Here is a 21,658-nt window from a genome sequence, read left to right on the forward strand (position 1 = left end):
ACTACACTAATTATATAACTGTCAATTACATTATACATGTATATATACTGTAATGTAAATAATACTTTATAGTTGAATCAAGTACAATTTATTCTGAAACATTTCCGAAATGATAAAAAAGAATCTGAGTTCAACGCTAGCGCAATAACAGATATTCCGCACTTGGTCTACGAAATAGAATGGTATTTAATTAATGCAATACATTATATGCCGCCCACGTCCACCGGTTCTTCGCGCTAACAAAATTTTACTCGGATTATTCCGTAACCCTGTAATTGTTTTACCCATTTGCTTTAATACTAATTCTAGTCTCTTTCACCTGATCTATCCCCCACCCCCTTCCAAAAAAGGACAAAAAAAATAAAAGAGAATTCGATTATAGTTGGAGCAGTATGTGACAACGTTTTACATTGCAAGGAAACCAACTCCGTAATTCTTTAATCCCCCTGTCTCCAAATCATGAATAGTCACCAAAACCTGGGAAATAATGTAATTTCAATCTCTTTCTTCGAAACGCCATCAAAAAGTCAACGAAAATTAACATGCAAACTGGTCAAAGGGGCAAAGTGAGAAACACACTATAAATAGACGAAAGAACATTCGTAATCAACCGAGATATATTGGTGGTCTGGAACCCTATCTTAAATTTCCGGAGAGTTGTTGTTCCGATCATCACAGCGTTAATGTTCTACATGTACATGTCGCACCATGAATGCAAACTATTTCCGAAAAAAAAGAATCCCCTATGACACAAGTTCTATTTCCAACGTACTGTTGTGTTGGGTAAGGATTAGCATATGTAAACTTGTAATTCAAGGAATTGCTACATGATGCTAAATAGCATTTAAAGGAGATCATAGATTTAACAACTAAACATGGCTATTTTTTGCCCGAATCTTACTGGCCTTTTTTGTAAAACAACTGGGATAATTATATTAATACATTCTGTTGAATATCAGAACAGAGGGCTATCTAATGCCCGAAAACCGGATTGTAATGCGTTCATTCTTTTATTTCCGACCAGTTTCAGAACCCTTTAATTAACCTATAAGTCAGTTGAACTTGCGCATTGTAGGAAAACTAACTGAACAGAAAGTATCCGAGAAAACCCAAAATACTCAATATCAACGTTTACTCAGTTCACTATTCAGTATTTAGCATTACGAGACCTCCGTTGAGCGACATTATCATCGCATTCATCTTTAAGTCTTGTTTTCACGGCATATATCGAAAGTTTTGTTGACGGGCTACTTTGTCATAGACCTGCCACATCCCCCTTACAACATGGTTAACATTCGTTCTACATTACAGTCTCAATAACATTTACATTAAGAGATAGAAATATCCTCACTTCTACCATTTTAATCACGTGCGGAATTTTTCTATTTAATGGTTTGGCCTGTTTTTGTTCTTATTAAGTTGTACAGAATGAATGCATAGAAGCTAATCTGAGATAATTGAACGGGGATTTATATCTCAACAACGCAATATTTTATGACTAACGTAATCTTTATTTTATAGTTCTTTGTGCGAAGCGAGGGTTTAAAAGTTGCCGAGGGTTCTTCTCGTCACATACTGGAATTCCAATTCGAGATATTCTAGTTCCATGTTTAAATGACCGTGTATCTTTGTGTAGCTCTATAAATATGTCGTTGGTTTGAATCATGTACAATTTATTATTCATGTGTGTACATAACCGTGTGAAAAACCGTCTTCATTAGCCCAGTCGAAGCAGAACAAATGAAATGAAATGAAATGGGGTTTAACGTCCTACTATTCTGCTCCGAACTGGGCTAATGAAGACGGGCATACGCCATACAGTGTGCTATGATGGAAATTTTGCCCGGACAGCGGCACTACAGCCTACTCTTATATCGAATTCCAACTGTCAAGGGATCTTTTACGTGCATTCCAATGTATACACGGGACCTCAGTTTTTCGTCCCATCCGAACGAATAGACAGCTTTCCTTGTCAGGCCCTCCGTCCTGCATCACTGACAAGGGGGAACCACGCCGGAAAATCTGGATGAACTTTCTAGGCCAATGCAGAGATCGAACACCCGACCGCCAGGCTAGCGAGCCAGCGTCTTACCCACTTAGCCATCGTGATCCCCCTCAAAGCAGAACAACACGATAAACAACCAACAACAAAAAACCGCAATAAGGTTCTTTTATTCTTATAAAGAATACAACACATGACACTATAAAACTCTTTTATATCGAAATAATTATTCAAGATATCATTCCCAATGTTTACAGAATATTTTACAACGATTTTATTGTCCCCAAAGTATCTCGATCAATCGACTTAGAAATGTTTCTCCACCCGGCCTTGCTCCACCGTCTGAGATTTTGTTTTCATTCTGATCATTAAATTTCATAGTAGCTGGTTAAGTAATAACATGGAATTTATTCATTATCCATTTGTTCAAGGAAACTGAAATGCTAAAGGAAGAGTTTGAGGTTGTCTACATTCATATAATCCTTAGTTTGCGAAATATGCATTACATATATATATATATTGAACGCCCTTGGGCAATTTAACAAAATAAGTTGATATAAATCGTAGTAAAATGGTTTATTTTAATAACAGTAAAGCCACGGGCCCCATCATACGTTAATACAACTTATTAGTGGCAATGTTAAAAATGACGATTACGCAAACTCATTATTTTCCTCCCGTATCACACTCACAGGTGAAAGGTCATCGTTTAAAGATGTCTTCCTGTCATGTCGACGCCTGGTTGTCTCGTGCGTGCCTCTTCCTGTATATCAACGCGTGATGTAGAGTAGATGGTTTGCTGAAACCATGACGAGGCTTTTCTGATGCTTGCTTGCACGTTCCTTTCTTCATTCCTGTTTTGTATTTCGCCTCCCTGTCAGACCGTTTCACGTCTTATCTTGTCAAAATGCAACAGAAGCGCAACTTTCTGTCAAACGCAGAGAAATTCCAGTCATTCTCTCTCCAACCCACAGGTTACATTCACAAGTGATGCGTTACAAAATAAACTTGAGTTTCAACAGCACTGTAACCAAAACTATTCTACCCTTTATAAGCACTTAAATATTTGGTTTATAATTACTTTCTTTTCACGGAATATCTCTTCCTGGACAAACAAAGTGCTTTAATCTGTTTCTGCTTGGAACAAAAATTAAAATTGTATCTGGCAATTTAATGCTCACTAGACGTAACTAATTGTAAATCAGTCCTACCAGTGGATATATTCTGTGATGAGCTTTTATAGTTTTGATTTAGTAAGCGGCGATTTCTGTTTTGTTGCCACATAAAACAAAAAAACATTGGCTAGGCAAGTGATCCTTGCTTAATAACCATAGCCATTTGTCAATAAGTAACTTTATTTTTAAAATTTTGAATAAAGGGGAAAGTAATAACCCCAAACTACTTACAATTTGGGAAGATAAAAAAAAACACCTTTTCAAAAATATGTTTAAAAAGAAAATGCAACTCTTTAAAATAAATATATTTAATAAAATGTTATGGAATTCTCGCCACGAAAACAATCCCAAAACATTTTACTTAATTTGAAAAAATAAGCAAATATATTTACAAGTCTATGTTCTTATCTTTATTGTCGTCATACTCTCGTCTATCCAGTGTATTTATCAAGCATCTCACAGAGTAATATCATAAATAAAGGCTGGTGTAACATCTAAACTCGATTATCTTGTCTCTATTTTGACTAAGGATTGTTTTTAGCTGGGGTCAAACTGATATAATCGTATTATAAATGATCCGACATTAGAGAACTGAGATAACCTTTAAAGATGCTTAGCTATATTCATTTAAAATGTAAATAATGCAATATCAAATATATTTACTGCAAAAATAACTTATAGAAGATGTAAATACTGATTAAAATGGTGAATGGTTTAGTAAGATTATAATTCGGTGTGGAATGAAATAAGTTTTGGTTTTATAAGCATGCAAAATGCAGTTCTTATAGCAAAAGTGGGACAATGTTGATTTGTTTTCAGAATTCATCTTTTAGATAAAGCGAGTGTTAAGATATAATCGATTGTTATGTCCCACTGTCGACACAGTAAGCCAATAATGAAACTAAAATTAGTAAGCAAGCCGAATCCCACTTAAACATACATTATTCAAGAATTATATTTGCCTATTGCTGGTCTTTCTTTGGGCCTGAAATGTTATATAAACTATCAATTAGAGATTTTATTAACATGACAAAACCTTAATCAACTCTCGATGTCATCTTATGTATCGGATTTTCACTAGTTTTTAATCCAATTGATGATTTAATCCCAAAATGGATAACCGAGACTATTTTATTTTATCGTACCGACTTTAGTAATGATGATCGATGCCTGGCCTAAAATTCAAATACTAATATCTCGGTTACATTATCTAGCTTTTAACTATTATACTGAGAGCTGCCAGCTCTTTTATCTAATCTTCCATAGTGCCCCTTTAATCTTTCAAAACAAAACTTTAATTACATGAAACTTGCCCAATCACTTATTGAAATAACCCAAAAGATCAATCCAATTTATTTTGATGTAAATAAAATAGATTTAGCCCCTTTACGTGCAATCAAGTGATAATTCGATTTGTAACAGGGAGGCAAAATGTTGTTAAATACTAAAATGATTATTATAGGCGTAACAATAAGTTCATACTTAATTTTGAATAGTAAAAAGAAATACATAAGACCGAAAGTAATAATTTATCAATGTTGTAGAAACAAAAATCAAGCTAACACACAATAAAATCAATATTATTAAGTATCATGCGAATCAGAAATGGCTTCATTCACGGCACATGATTCCTGGTGGAATTTATTCCGAATTAATTCTAAATCTGATTTGGAATTCCTTTAAAATAATCTATGAGATAAACTCTCAGATATTCCCAAGAGGTATTATAAATTCTAATGTAGATTGACGGTTTTTGACAAAGGGCCTTCTGCTTTTAATTTCTCTCGCACGTAACAATGTCATAAAAGTTTATTCCAATATTTCAGTGAAACGGTTCTTGGCTCTTTAAAGCTTTTGTTTTTATTTTTTATCTCTGAAAAAAACTTTATCTACATGTCATAAACGTCTGTACTCGTTCGCCTCTTTCTGGAAGTATTTTTCGACCATCTTGGTACTTCGCCGGAAACGTACGTCTACCATTTTGGGCCAGGCGATGAAAAGATGAAATTGTGATAAGCGCCCTCTATCGGAGATATATCAGTAATTACTGAAATAATGGCGGATTTGACCAGGTGAAGACGCTGTCATGTTTATTCATCATTTTGAAAATGTGTAGAAAGGTTTTCAGTGCCTTTTCCCCTCACTCCTTCGTTTGCTCGTTCTTATCAATGGTCGTAAATTATTAGTTGTATCACTGGCGTTTTATCGGTTATTGTTGCCTCCTTGAGAGAGGTTGAGATAAAGTCTACTTGAGGCATGATTTACACCCTTGTTTTAAACAAATTTAAACAAGTGCACAGCCTGTCCCTAACTAAATGGGTGCAAAAGAAATGAAATTTAATTAGTGATGCCATCAAAATATTTAATCAGTATTAAAATTATATGTTTGTCATTTCCTTATTTTATATTTTACCACAACTGTCGCAAATCAGATGATTTTAAATTTAAGTAAAATTAAAATATAGGCTATATTTATATTAAATTAAAATATTTCTTAAATCAAAATATATGAACAAATCAATTTTGGTATAAATAACTTATTTATTTCCTAGATTAACTATTGTTTACACTACAGTTTCCTGTGATTGCATGTAAATGTTGACGTAAAATTTCCCATTTTTACACAAACGACTGAATCCGAAAAAAATAAGACATAGAAATCAAACTGAAATTAATCTAGGGTTATGTAATTTAATCTCCAATTTAAACTATTAACTTTGTCCTGTGTTTGAAAACAACAATAGTGTAGATGTGAGATTTGTTTTCCTTGGACTAATATGTTTATAATGACGTTTAAAATAAATGACACCATTTCTTAGCACTGGTTTAAATCTACTTCATCATGACCCATAATCTCCGCTAATCGTCTGTCAAAATTTCAACACATGACAAACACTGACCCCTAATTAGGAAGGTTACAGATTGGCACGAGCAGTGACCGCTGATGGACATCGTAGAAAAGTCATCAATTTGAACAGAAATGTGTAAAATAGTAAAGAACTTATCATTTTAAGAAGATTAGGCAGGTGGACTCCTCTCTTCTGTGTTTCCAGCTCGTCTAATCCCTGTTTATACAGACTATGCAATTTAGAACAAAGTTTAACAAATCGTTGAAAGAATTCTTTATTTTTTATTGCAAAAACGTATTACAATACAACCATGTGATTAAGATCAGATATTATTATATTCATTTTTCCTTTTCATTTGTTTCCTTTTATGTTCCGTGTTGAGAATTGTAGAAAATCAGATCCTTATAAAACCGAAACGAAAAAAAAGACACAATTTTATTTAGAAACATGTTAACTCTATAAACTCCTCATATTAGAGATGAGAACCATGTGATTAAGATCAGATGTTATTATATTCATTTTTTGCTCTGTTTCGTTTTATGTTCCGTGTTGAGAATTGTAGAAAATCAGATCCTTACAAAACCGAAACGAAAAAAAGCTACAATTTTATTTAGAAACATGTTAACTCTATAAACTTCTCATATTAGAGATGAGAACTCTGATACTGACGGCACTGAAGTTTGTAGAAATGCATAGTTGTTTCACTGCATGAAAAGCTCTGAATATGTACCTCTATTTCTTTGGGCTACCCATGTTTGTGGACGCCATCGAAATACATAACACATTATAATGTAAAAGTTTTCCATAAAAAAATGACTGATACATATCTTGTTTCAATAAGTTGTAAAAATTTAATGTTTTATGTCTTCTACTGATAAGAAGCCCCATATTACCCAAGATGTATTGGAGTCAGTGGTGTGTGGACCAGGGAATTTGGCCGATAAGACGCGACAAATTATAGTAGTTAGGTTTCACCATATCGCCATTTTGATAAATTGTCCATATGAAGATAAGGACGAGGAAGAATGGCGTATTCACGTACTCATTTAACTGATGTATATAAATAAATGGATTAATGGAGTAGTATAATGGGCCCCAAAAGAGAAAGGAATGGGTTTAACGCCATTTTATACCCTGTGCCCACCAAGGGTTATTTGTTAGCGATTTTCTATCGCTGATAGAATAATCATTGGTGTGCGGTAAATTATACAGCCCAACAGATTGTGTGTGTGTGTGTGTTTTAGAGAGAGAGAGAGAGAAAGGTTAACGTCCACTCGACACAAACTATAGGTCATTTCGGGACTAACACATGGTTTAATTGTATTTTAATAATTCGCTTGCACGTAGGGGTCTTTAGCAGTGGGAGGAAACCGGCGAAAACCCACGAGGTTAGACAGGCGACCATACTCCTTGTCACGTACAACCGGGGAATCGAAAGAAATCATGCCAGACCTTATGATACATCGCGCACGTGCTAACCCTTTGTCCCCCCTCCCCCCAACATATTGTACCTGACGTTTCGTCTGTATGTATCATATGTATGCTACTATCGACTAACCTTTTGGGCTGCTAAATATATTTCGAAATGCACTCTTTGATAGAGGAGATGGTTTGTTTAAGCTGTTGATGGATGCAACTATATTTACCTCTTTATAAACATCTTATTGTTTGAGTGAACACATAGATATACATCGTCATAACCATGATTGCAATAGAGATCTCGCCGACGAAATGTCTCAGAAAATTGACGAGGTGTGCGTTGCGTGTTTTTGGCGTACATATTGTCACAGAAGAGAGATCGGGTTGTCGACGACAATCTTCAGTCTTAAGATTTATCACAATAGTTTGGTCATTTTGAGACTAATATATTCTAAGGTTAGATGCACATTGCGGGGGGGGGGGGGCTACCCGGGCAAGGCCGTTCCCAGCTTACTCTTCTTCAAACAGTCAAAGGCACCGCCAATTTGTACAATTAACATTTTTTCACAAAAAGAGAGCGATACAGGAGACGAAACAGAATTCTCATATCCAGGTTACATCCTTTTTAAAACCCGTTTTTATAAAATTATATGTTTTTCGTTTTCTATCGTTTTATGTTTCGTATTTTATATTTACCGGACACCGAATGTTAGATCTAATGGCATTGTGTAAAATCATAACCATAAAGACGAAAGGGAATAAAGATATAATTTTAATTAAAATTGGGACATATGTTTAGCTATGTGATGCATTATTTCCTTCTTAAAAACCTTTTTGAAAGTCAAGAATAACAGAAAAGTCTACTCTAAATAACATTAAATTGGACTTTTTCTTATATATTATACATGTCTTATAGCGGAAATATCACGGGGCTCATATCTTGATTATAAACACCGACTGAAAAGCCATTAAATAAAGATTATATCATAATGCGTCGTTTATGGAACCACTGATAGACTTCAAAGACTCGTTAAGCATTTATCACTTACAAAATATAAACAATACCAAACTTTAGGATAAAGTGCTTTAATAAAGTAGTGAAATATACGCCATGATATATACACCAGTGAAGATTGAATGTCCATCAAAACGTCAAGAATATAAATATATATTACAGATAGATAGATGGAATTGATAGCCTCGCTCTGATTGATATCTCAAATCCACCGGATTCGAATCCCCATCTGAAATGAGAAGAAAAGAAAACGATTTCACGAAATTTCAGGATTCGTGGTGATATATTTGCAGGAATTGATATCTCAAATCCACCGGATTCGAATCCCCATATGAAATGAGAAGAAAAGAAAACGATTTCACGAAATTTCAGGATTCGTGGTGATATATTTGCAGGAATTATATATGCCTACAACCGTTTCACTGGCAGGGCCTTGAACCGGAAGTACTATAGCCATGAAACCGGGAGTGTTAGTGCAAAGCCGAGATCCAAAACCAGAACATTCTATTTAAGAGGCCAGTAGTGCCCTTCTGCTCGACCGCCCACCCCACCAAATTAAGCCTAGAAACCGAAGTTAACACTACTACATGGAAATACATCGAGACAAATGCTCGGCCCGCCAATTATGACTGTTATAATTTCATCACATTTGCCGATGCATGCAATATTTCAAATGAACATGTTCATCAAAATGGGACTTGATGCCCCTCATATTCATACTTATTTCTCTAGTTGCATGTTTTGCACTTCAGTAGAATAAACCCCCAAAATAATGTTGACAGGGAAAAACTAAGTAGAGAAAGTAAGGTCGCTGATTGTGGTTGATGTTGCACAGGTACGGCAATTAAAAGTGGCTCATTCAATAAGATTGACAGATTGTAGACAATTTGAATGAAATGTGTGTTGTAGTAGAAAGATAAGACGAACTGTTTAATGTCATTTATTCTGACGATATAGTTAAACACCCGAATATACCATCAACATATCATCAACGTCATCATTATATGCCGTCAATGTGCAATCAATCGTTGTAACGTTTGACGTATTAATCACAGGGGTCCTTCTCTCAAATGTAAACATTTATTTTAGATAAGTGTTGCTTTACTTATAAAGAAACAACAGAGTTCTACACAATGAATTATGAATTATTATTTTACTTTGGACGGTTGATTAAAATCGACAAGACCCATAATAAACCAAATCGACCTTAAGGAATACGTGCAAAACAGCATGAAATAGAATCTGATCATGACAGTATATCACATTGTCCCCCTTTTTCCTAATTTCTACGGAGTCCGTTTTAAATCTGTTTAGTTTCTAGCACCAGGCAAAAATCATAGACGCTTCGTAACCAGTGACGTTGAAATGATAACCAGATAACTCGGACCAAAGACCACTCGGAGTCTCGGACCAAGAGTAGTCGGACCAACAGAAGAGCACGACAGTCACCCGGTACAAGCTTCCCAGTAGTCGGAATGAGCCCACTCTTATTTTCCCCTTTGTAGATGAGTGTTCAACTTGAAAGAACAAAAATGACGGATGTTGCCAACTGTTTCTCTTTATCAAAACTGTAAACAACACAACACAACTTGTGTCTACCCCATAATACTAGTATTTACACACAAATTAACATCAAGTGGACTGAACTTAAAAAACACACAAGGAGAGAAACGTATTATAGAAAATATAACAAAAAACTGGCTGAATTTCTGGCAACATCAACCAACATCTAGGATAGTTCTCAAGACAATATCTCGACAATTTGGCGCCTCTGGCAAACTTATGCTTGAAGTCCTTTTGCTTGCCGAGACATTAAACGTGTACGTGTAAGCTGTAAGTGAATATTAGTAGTAGCTTCAGTTAATTAAGTTCTCTATGGGGAGGGGATCGTCCTGAACATATGTTCATTTAAAACCAGATTCCTACAGCGTGTAGACATTTACCAACATAATTGTTAAAGCGGCTCAACCATAATAACAGCAACAGCAATTCCGATTCTCCAGTTTATATTGAAAAGTAAAGTTTATATATCTAAGATTTATTTTTAGCATCTGTTAAATTAAATCAAATAGTTATATATAAAACAATAGAATGAAATATTAAAACGATACGACCTAATTAAATCCGATTTAATTAAGTTGAATGTTTTGATTTATTTTATTCTGTCATTAAAATGTTTAGGTCGGCAGACAGAGCCAATAACTGTGTATTCAGACTACGAAACTAAAACTTCGAAACAAACCGACTTCGCCTTCATCTTTCGAAACAAGAATGTAATCCTATAATAAGAGAAATAACACACCAGATCAACCTATTTCAATACGTTATGTTGAAAACAGCCATAATTGATGGAATAGCGTCGGTCTGAGCCATGTTCAGATACTTACTATTGGGTGAAACTATTGAATGTCGCAATTTGTCATATTCAACTACGTAATTTTTCTAAAATTTGGCGCTAGTTATAAAGTTCACTTTGTTTGGTCGTGGCACCTTATTATACTAAAATTATCCTGTTAATTTGTTCGGAGAACATGTTTGAACGCTTTATTATTATTTCGCCCATGGAGAAAGGGGCATTATATGGGATTCACATTTTGTTTCGTATTAAACAATCACAAAATTTTAATAGTTACTCCGTCAATATGGGGGAGGGGCCTGTAGCCGAAGGGTTAACGCGTGCGCGTTGTATCAGGAAGACTGTCATTCAGTCAAGTGGCGTGCTTTCGATTCCCCGCCTGTACTTGACAAGGGGTATAGGGTCGCCTGTCCAACCTCGTGGGTTTTCTCCGTGTCCTCCGGTTTCCTCCCACTGCTAAAGACCCCTGCGGGCAAATAAATTACTGAAATAAAATTGAACCATATGTTTGTCGAGTGGACGTTAACTCCATTTCTCTCCGCCAATATGGTAACTTTGATTATGATGGTAGAACACCTTTAACATAGACTATTATACGTATGTACAAATCTACAGCTGCTAGGTATAGCCCATCGTTTAAAAATTCATCCCATTTTCTTCTTGTGTTTTATGGGCTATGTACCAACTATAAATCACGTATATAAGAAGAAAACTACACATGAATTTCAATGTTTTTGTTTCACAGTAGATGTTTCATTAATGAACAAAATTTTTATGTGGTTTATTACAGAATAGTTATTTCTATAACTACACACTGTAGTAGAGTATATAGATATGATTTAATGTACAAAGGCTGTATGCGCAGCACACAGAATAAATTTAGTATATCTGATAAAGCTTTTAGTAAACTTCCTAAGACAAATTCCAGGTCATATGAGGTTTTATAGAAAGGGTAATCATGCTTTAGCCCAACCACAACACCCGTTATTATTAAATATACAACTGGCGGTATTTTTTTCTTTGGTGTCCATAGCAGTTCTATCTCAAAACAACCTGTCATAACGTCATCATAAGTTGATAAATTCGGTTCATATCAACCGCTGATGACGTCATGACAGGGTGATATTTCATATCAACCGCTAATGACGTCATCTCAGGTCGATATATTCGGCTCATATCAATCGTTGATGACGTAGATGATCGAAATAATACAATTAACACAGAAATAAATTTGTATTCTTTTGACAATTAAAAATTGTTATGGTACAGTTTGTAGCATTCAGGGCCGAAATAGACGGCGTACTTATCGGCATATTTAAATCGGTTATCCATATCGATACTCCATGTCTAAGATCTCTTTCAGAACTTCTCTGAATATACCGAAAACCGTCAATCACGGTTCACTGTCAGAATTATCGGAAAAGATTGCCTTTTGATCCAAATTTTCTTCATCGATATTTGCATTCACATCTATTCCATCGTCAATATGTTGGCTAAAAAGGATTGATTATTCGTCTGATTTCGTATTACTATCCATTTTGTTTTTGCTTTCAATTCAATTACTCCAAAATGGCGACGTACACACAAAACCATGCACGTACATTACCTCGGTATTTTTCGCAACTTGGCGGAAATTATCAAGCAATTATCCAATCATTTTGCCTTTTAATAGAAGAGCCCATTAAATTTAAGGGTGAAATGGTGTTGTATATGTCGGGTATAAACCTACTCTCCCTCGGTACTCCCGGGCCGCTGCGTCCCACTGCCATAGGCTAATATAATAAAATATCTCATTTGCAAAAACTTACTAATTACACTTCGATAAATACAGATAAAGGCAAGGACTAAAGAGAATAAGCTTCCAAAGTTTATGAACTAAATGAAATTGTATAAGTTTTTTTTTAATAATAAGAAAGCTGTGATATTAAATTGGACTCACAACTGTTGCCAAGTAATGTGAAAGAGATCACATGTTGTTAGTGCAGTCAATCAAAACTGTAACGTTTACTCATTTCATAGTCAGTTTAATCGAGTCATACAGATTGTTCTACCATTAAACTCTCTAGATTATTCTGGTGCTATAGCCGTAATAAAAGTCAAAATTATAGTTTTATGATAGCATAAAAAGATTAGCACCATTTATTTTAAATACGACAGAAGAAGGCAGAAGAAAGATGTTTATTTGTTTTGCAATAGATCGTATCAGTGTGTTATTTTTATAAACAGTTGAACATAGCCTTCAACCCCTTTACTACATAAATCATTTCAACCGACTGCTGTGTATAGTTGGAGAGAATAGTGCTGTATTTTGGAGTGTTTTAGAGAAAACTTCGACACATTTCGAATATTTCTTCTATTCTTTAATACCGGTAAATATGTAAACACACCGACAAATCTGATACCACACAGTAAGCCTATCTTAACTCCTCTGACCAAGATATGATACGTTATTAAAAACAGAAGTGAAAAATGGGACATTATTCAAGATAACAATTCAAAATGACGTAAGAAATTGAAAAAGTATATACCACATTGGTTTAAAACAATGAAAGGTTTATGTTATCCCTTAGTCGGACAGTGGTAGATTTCTAAGTTTGGTATCTAGTTTTACTTACAATTGACCATAGGACTAGAATACCAACTAAGTTGGAAAAATAATCAGTTTGGGGATATAAACACCCTTAGATAACACACACAAGAACGATCACGGCGGTAAAACATATAGTATACAAAATGAAAAAAAAAAAACGATTTGAAGGCAACTTTGATTTTAATCACATTTATACCACTTCTGAACCCCCTTTAAAGCTGGGATACGAGAATTTGAACATGGTTAGAGTCAGGAGTTAGAGTATAAATAAACCGCACAATCTCTTTACTTCTGTGGTTGTAACCCTACTTAAATCTCGATGATTGAAGGTTTATAGTATCATTTATAATTGGCGGACCGAGCGTTTGTCTTGATAGATTTCCATATAGTAGTCGTATCTTCTATTTTACAAATCTGTCTAGAAGAAATATAACGTGTAACAAAGAACAGCATGTTATAGAAAATATTTCTTTGGATATCTATTACATCTCGCTCTTAACGCGCAGAAAGAAATCTTATAATTAGAGGACCTACATTAAACAGATAATGTACATCCAGCCATGGTGCTGAAATACTAATAGTCTTTCGTTTCACCTAACAGATTCCCAAATTTGACGGAAAGCTATTGCTGAAAGCGCCCATCTATCTTCGTGAAGACCATCTCTTAACATAAATCACGGCTAATTATATTCACAAGATGTCAAACTGATTCTTTAAAGCAGAAATACTTCCAGCCATTTATTGTCTTCTTTAAGACAACATTTCAACAACATCATTTGAGACGCTATATTTCTTTCCGCTACGTTTCGGCTGTCTCGACATTCTGCCGCCGATTCTTTTTAGAGGCGGTTTGACGGGTCACATGACCACCCCTTAAATATTTCTGAAGGTGGTTTCCGCAAGATCGTCAGATAAAACTAACGAGTTTTCGTTTTAGAAAAATAAAATGCCGTGTACGTTGACTCCCATTCCTTTATTTAGAAGATTGAAATACTTGTATTGCATGTTGGTTTTATATCCACACCCGTGCGTTGCATTACATACTTTCTAGCCAAAGGATGTTCCTTTCGACCAAATGAATTTTATATGATGAAATAAATAAATCGGAAACGGATCTGTAAATTTTATTATTTATTTGAAATGATGAGATATAACTGAATATCTGTTGAACATGAACACCCTAACTTCCGATTCTTTTTTTGAAAAAATAAATGTAGTTGTATAAAGCTTGTACAATCACTAATGGAAATAACACCCATCAACTCAAATCAAATAAACCCATTTCATTACTTTAATTGGACCCAAATCAAAGAAGTTTAGGTTCTTTGAATTCATTTGTTACAAGAATGGATGAAATATATATAAATTTGAATACTTTGAGACGGGAGGGGGGGGGGGGGAGAGAAATGGGGGTTTAACGTCCACTCGACACAAACTAGGTCATTTCGGGATTAACACATGGTTCAATTTTATTTCAATAATTCGCTTGCACGTAGGGGTCTTTAGCAGTGGGAGGAACTGGAGGACCCAAAGAATACCCATGAGGTTGGACAGACGACCCTGCTCCTTGTCACGTACAACCGGGGAATCGAAACCACGCCAATTGACTCAATGACAGACCTTATGATACAGCGGGCATGTGTTAACCATTTGGCCTTCCATCCTCCCAAGGAGGGTGTTGGGTGGGGTGGAGTTGGAGATTTGACAATGCAGTGTTTAAATAAACGAATTTACCTAAATGATCCGCTTTTGTAATTTCAGCTGATGACGAAGATAGAAAAGACGACCCTGATGGTAAAAGACGTAGAAAACAAAGACGTAACAGAACAACGTTTAACAGTACACAACTTGCTGCATTAGAACGAGTATTTGAAAGAACCCATTATCCAGACGCATTTGTCAGAGAGGAGTTAGCAAGACGTGTTAACCTCAGTGAAGCTAGAGTTCAGGTGAGAAGAGAACCCAGCATGGATCAGTCCATGCGTGATTCTGCACTAACATCATTTAGAGAAACAAACCCCTCTAGGATTTTGGAAATGAGTTACTATTGAGTCGGTGGATCAAAATTTAGAGGAGCAAACCCCTCTAGGATTTGGGAAATGGGTTTGTATTGAATCAGTGGATCATAAATCTTGCTGTTTGTCGAACTAATTATATTAGTATCCGAAGTTAAAGGTTTTTAGCATATTGCGTTTTCATTGGGCTAGAGTTAAATTCCTTGCGAATTAATAATTTTCACTGATAAGATGGTGATATCCTTATGGATAAGAGCGACATTCGATGCTGCTGGATACATTCATGGCATGGGCTTATGTTATTTTTAGTCAGTTTTATCGTTGTGGTTTCTTGAAATTAGTATATCACTAATAAAACAATATTTTTATTTTTATTTTGAACAGGTTTGGTTTCAGAACAGAAGAGCTAAGTTTCGACGTAATGAGAGGAATATGATGGCACAACGTCAAAACGTTTATGGACGAAGTCCGGAAGCAACACCCATCGAACAACCTATCACGCCACGTCACACACCAATGAATTCAGATTATCTCGCGTGGTCTTCTCCTCCAGCTTATAATCCTTCCGCCACCCCATCGAGCTGCTCTCTGGTTAATCACTCGTATACCCCTCCGCCTAATGTAGGCTCCAGTATCGCCTGTTTGCGTTTAAAGGCACACGAGTACAACTCTGTGATGCACCACCCGTATGCACCACCGCAAATCCCCCAGTGACAATGAAGAAGATAGTGCCTTATTTAGTTGATATAGTAAAATATAATGTTATATATGGTGTATAATATGTGTAAATAGACATGTTTTGTTTCCATTCGGAACAACTCCGTTAATGCGTTGATTCACTCTACTTGGGGGAATTTACTTTATGCTGCGAATAGACTATAAACCACGCAAGTCTTCCCTGAAGTAAAAGAGAGTCATAATGTTATGGGCGTAATGTTTTATTAAGTGCCTTTAATTATAATAATATGCTCAAGTATACGTTTTATTTATTTTTTGATAGATATATGCAAATATTTTTCGCAAAAGCTCAAATTTTGTATTTTGTCGGAACATAAATGGTGCTAATGTTGTAGATTATGTTCTGTTTTAAATATAAATTATAAACTGCATGTTATGCAGCTGAATAGTCGGATTTCTTTCATAGTCTATAAATTGTGCATGTATTTTTTTTAAACAGAGAATACCAGTAGAACCGCCTTGCTTTGTTTTTGTCTGCGGTTCAAAGGATAGAATATGTATGGTGATCGACATTTACAAAAACATTTAATGGAGACTGACAAATTTCCATTGTCCATTGTTTTTTATACGTCCACATGGAAATGTGGTCGTATATTGTCGATACATCTGTTAGTTAGTCGGTTCTAGTGGCTAAAGTTAATTCCCGATTGGAGATTAAATTTATAAACAGTGTTAAGGTCACCAGACGAAGAAGTCCATTGGCTTTCACAGATTTCCGATAGTTACTGCTAGAGTTATGGCCCTTGATCAATTTGAAAAGTCTTGAGAGCGCTCTAGAAACCATAGTTATCTACCGATTGACTTTAAACTTATGCACAGTGTTTAAGGTCTTTGTGATTAGGAAGCCTATTGATTTTCAACGATTTCAACCAAATTCACCATATCAAAAAGTCATGGGGAAGAACAACAACAAGCCAGTCAAAACAATGATTTCTGATGGTTACTTGATGGGTTATTACTCTTAATCAGTTTATAGTGTCTGGTAAATTCTTTCGTTACCAACAAAAGAAAAAATATGCCACAACTCCCGTAAACTGTACGGACGACTTATCTGCTGTGGGCGTATGTTTTGTTGCCTGACAACCTATCTTAGGGCACATGCGTAAATTTGATAATCTTATTTTAGGCCGTACTGGATAGAAAATAATTCGAATTTTAAAACGCGCAGTAAAAGATGTCGTGAATAAAACTAAGCCATGACTTCCTACTCGTACTTGTCCATGTTTAATTTAAAACCTGTTTGGAATCACAATTGGTAGACTGGCATTATTAAACTACTGCCAGACAATAACAATGGGAATGAATTTTTCGAAGTCTAGAAGATGATCAAGATTCTAGTAAATTTTATTTCTGACATATTTGTCAAGGACATTGGGGTAGAATTTGGACGACGAATATGCTTGAAATAGGGGTGTGTTGCTGAAACGTTTTGTGTTATAGCTAAAATTTATGCAATGCTCTTGGGGAAGAAGATACTGGTTTGTCAGGCCAACCTAGATGTTCATCCTAAACTATTATTTTTATACGCCCACATTGAAATATGGTCGTATATTGTCGTCGCCCCCGTCCGTCCGTCGGTACGTCCGTCGGTCCGGCGTCCACAATTGCTTGTGGACGCTCTAGAGGTCAAAGTTAATATCTGATTGACTTTAAATTTATACACAGTGTTTAAGGTCTTGAGACGAAGAAGCCTATTGATTTTCAGCGATTTCCGATAATTATTGCCAGAGTTATGGGCCTTGATCACTTTAAAAAATCTTGTGGACGCTCCATAGGCCAAAGTTAATATCTGATTGACTTCAAATTTATACACAGTGTTTAAGGTCATGAGACGAAAAATCCTATTGATTTTCAACGATTTCCGATAATTACTGCCAGAGTTATGGGCCTTGATCACTTAAAAAAAATCTTGTGGACGCTCCATAGGCCAAAGTTAATATCCGATTGACTTTAAATTTATACACAGTGTTTAAGGTCATGAGACGAAGAATCTTATAGATTTTCAACGATTTCCGATGATTACTGCCAAAGTTATGGCCCTTGATCACTTTGTGACGCTCTAAAGGCTAAAGTTATCATCCGATTGACTTCAGATTGATACACAGAGTTTAAGATCTTGAGACGAACAAGTATATTGATTTTCAATGAATTTTTATGGCTTGAACAGCTAAATCCATGATATTAAAAGTTTTGTATACAAAACGTTAGCATGGGGCAGAACATTATAAAAACAAACAAATTCTAATGGTTTTCTGATATGCAACAACTCTTGTTGACTGCCCGGACGATTTAGCTGTTGTGGGCGTATGTTTCGTTGCTTGGCAACCTATCTTTCTTTCTATGTTACCATTGTAGCAAAGAACTGAAATGACATTTGCGTGAAGCATAAAATAAGCATCTAGTTGCAATGAAGTATGCCCATAACTGATTATTTGTTCAACAAACGACAGTTGAAACCGAAAAGAGAACCATAATTAGTCTCGGGCCCGATATGTTGGAACGGAAAATAAATTTTCTAATGATTATTTGTCATAGCACATCAGATCATCTCAATTCAACACTGGATTTTTAAAAATCCAAAACCATGAGTTCTTGTTCCATTAGAGATTTGTTATTTTATTCACAAGCCCCAAACAAATAGGTTTCCGTCCTCCCCAACGTGTATCAAATGTAAATCATGTTTAAAGATTTATCATGTAAAATAATGTAATAATTATAATAAACATTGGTAACTAGACGTGTTTGTTTCTTTTTTTTATTCCCATGAGGCAGACGGGGTGGATGGCCGAATGGTCAACTTGCTTGGTTTCGATTCTCCAGTTGTACGTGGCAAGGAGTAGGGTCGCCTGTCCAACCTCGTGGCTTTTCTCCGGGTCCTCCGGTTTCCCCCCACTGCTAAAGACCCTTACGCGGAAGCGAATTATTGAAATAAAGTTGAACCATATGTTGGTCCTGAAATGACGTTAAACCCCATTTCTGGGTTGAACACTTTCTACCATAGTTGGAGCAACATGTGGCATCATTTGCTCAAAAACATGTATTCGGTTCACCATGAAAATCTTTAGACACACACATATCAGGCAGAGTCTGCAAAAAGAAAATTACCCGGCGAAAGGGGGATACTGTGAAAAGGGAGAGAAATACTTAAATCGGCATTAGGTAAGATTAGAGCTGATATTTCTCGCTATAATGCACAGGCACTTGAAGGGATTAAAATAAAACTTCTTACTACTCTTTGACTATATATTACAGTAATAAGAAGGTGTATCAGCTGACATTTTGTTTTGACTTGTTGACGACATTTCGTCTGCTATCATCTCACAATACTCACTAGTTCTAACACTTTCCGTCGTTTTTATTGCCAACGAAACTTTATTTGATCATTATACACCTTCCAATGTAATTAAATTGGTCATTTTACAGCGTTATTAATTACAAATCAAACTTGAAGCGTGATCACTTGGCTATTCGTATGGACACAGATCACCAAATATTCCTACGCTATTTTTAGTCTTCCTCTCCCTTTTCCTTTTTCCCCCTTTTGCATGGCGATTTTTGTTGACTTTTTGGTGTAGAATTGAGGAAAAGGGTTTGAAAATACATTTTCTGCCAGGTTTTGGTGAATATTCATAATTTTGATGCGGAAAGATACAAGAGTTGAGAGGTTGGTTACGTTGAAATGTAGGGCCTGAAATTGCATGTTTACTTGTCTCTACTTCCAGCTTGTGTATCTCAAGTTTTTCATGAAGAACCTCATACGTGCTTTTGGGCAAGTGGTTGCCACATGTGGCTCCATCTGTGGTAGAAAGCGTTCTACCCAACGAAAATTTGGGAAAAAGTTAGAGCCGGTCTATTATACGAGAATTAACATTGGAGTCAATGGGGATTCTTTAGTGATCTGTGTCCGTATCTTAGACGGACCGGAAGTACGACGAAATGCGGTCAAAGGAATTCCCTATTGCTTTTGTTTGTAGCAGTCTGTATCACCCAGTTCCTTTAGAAACCTATCCGTTAGTCAAAATTTGCCTAGGAACTGGGTGATCCAGGCTGCACCAAAATACAAACACGCGGCCTGCGGTCTCGCTCAACAGCGACCTCGCTTTGTAGGCTCTATCATTTACCGTCTTTGTCGGGTGAAAAATTCAGGCTTTTGAAGTTATAGAATCGCAGTAGACGCCGGGTTTTTTTACACTGATTTTAGATATTTTAAATTTATTAGACAATTTAAAAAAATAACTGTTTCTGAAAAATTGATGAAACAAATAATTTTTTATAATGATCGATGCTTTAAAAATCTATTATAGCAGATATCGGCCGAAACATGTTTATTTCTTCAGTACGGGCACTTCATTTTTGCGCCGACTTAAAGGCAAAATATTTTTCCCCCCAAAATATATTAATTTTTTATCACTTTACCTGTCTACCCGAGTGCTATGTGCCCCCCCCCCCCACGACACAGTTTTACGTTTACGCAGGTTGCAGAAATAAAATTGTTCAATTATATCACCCTTATAAAGTCATTTTACTTTTGATCCATTAAATTTTCCAAGGTATGTATTTTCCTAAGTATGTTACCTTCCAATGAGAATATTCAGCTGTCATTCTGAGATTCTTAATTCGCGATCAGCTATATATATATGAAGGTCAATTTTAGTTTTGGTAACACGCCTCGACCAATCAAAAATCAGGGCTTCCCCAACATGACGTCATTGACCTCATTTCGTCTTACTTCCGGTCCGTCTAAGATACGAATAGCCAAGTGATCACGCTTCAAGTTTGATTTGTAGTTAATAACGCTGTAAAATGACCAATTTAATTACATTGGAAGGTGTATAATGATCAAATAAAGTTTCGTTTGCAATAAAAACGATGGGAAGTGTTAGAACTAGTGAGTATTGTGAGATGATAGCAGACGAAATGTCGTCAACAAGTCAAAACAAAATGTCAGCTGATACACCTTTTTATTACTGTAATATATAGTCAAAGAGTAGTAAGAAGTTTTATTTTAATCCCTTCAAGGGCCTGTGCTATAATGGTGTAAAAAAATGTAAAGGGAATATGTTGAAAATTTCAGTCAAATTACTTCACTCTGAGCCAAGGAATCCTCATTTCAATAAACAGAGACTCGATTATCCATTTTTATGGGTAATCATCAACCGCCGTTGAACCGCAGATCGGATTTAAATCTGTTGAAAATCGGACCCATCAGATGGCATCAAGAGTTGATTATGGTCTTGTCATGTTAATAAATTAATGTCTAATTAATAGTTTATATAACATTTTAAGACCTACAGGAAGACCTGCAATAGGCAGATTTAGCTCTTGCATAATACCTGTTTGATATATAGGGGTTACAGATTTAGGAATTTATTCTGTGTCGTGTGCACTAGTCCCCTTTTCAGAAGAGTACGAATGGAGTTTAATGGAGATTTCACTGTCGTTATCAAGCATACAAATTAAAAAACATGGAACGCTTCACGAATTTGCGTATGACGTTTG

The 21,658-nt window shown here is 35.7% G+C and overlaps 1 protein-coding gene across 1 annotated transcript in view; it reads left to right on the top strand.

The window, feature by feature from the left end:
* The window catches only part of LOC126820615 (paired mesoderm homeobox protein 2), a 30,133-nt gene extending 11,321 nt beyond the window's left edge, over positions 1 to 18,812 (top strand). The window contains exons 2-3 of the mRNA XM_050548698.2: positions 15,168 to 15,355; positions 15,806 to 18,812. Of these exons, the coding sequence (XP_050404655.1) occupies positions 15,168 to 15,355; positions 15,806 to 16,135 (518 nt within the window). The 3' untranslated portion in view covers positions 16,136 to 18,812. The remainder of the gene's footprint in view (positions 1 to 15,167; positions 15,356 to 15,805) is intronic.
* The last annotated feature ends 2,846 nt before the right edge of the window (positions 18,813 to 21,658 follow it).

Source organism: Patella vulgata, chromosome 1, assembly GCF_932274485.2.
Source record: "Patella vulgata chromosome 1, xgPatVulg1.2, whole genome shotgun sequence".
NCBI classification, from domain to species: Eukaryota; Metazoa; Mollusca; class Gastropoda; family Patellidae; genus Patella; species Patella vulgata.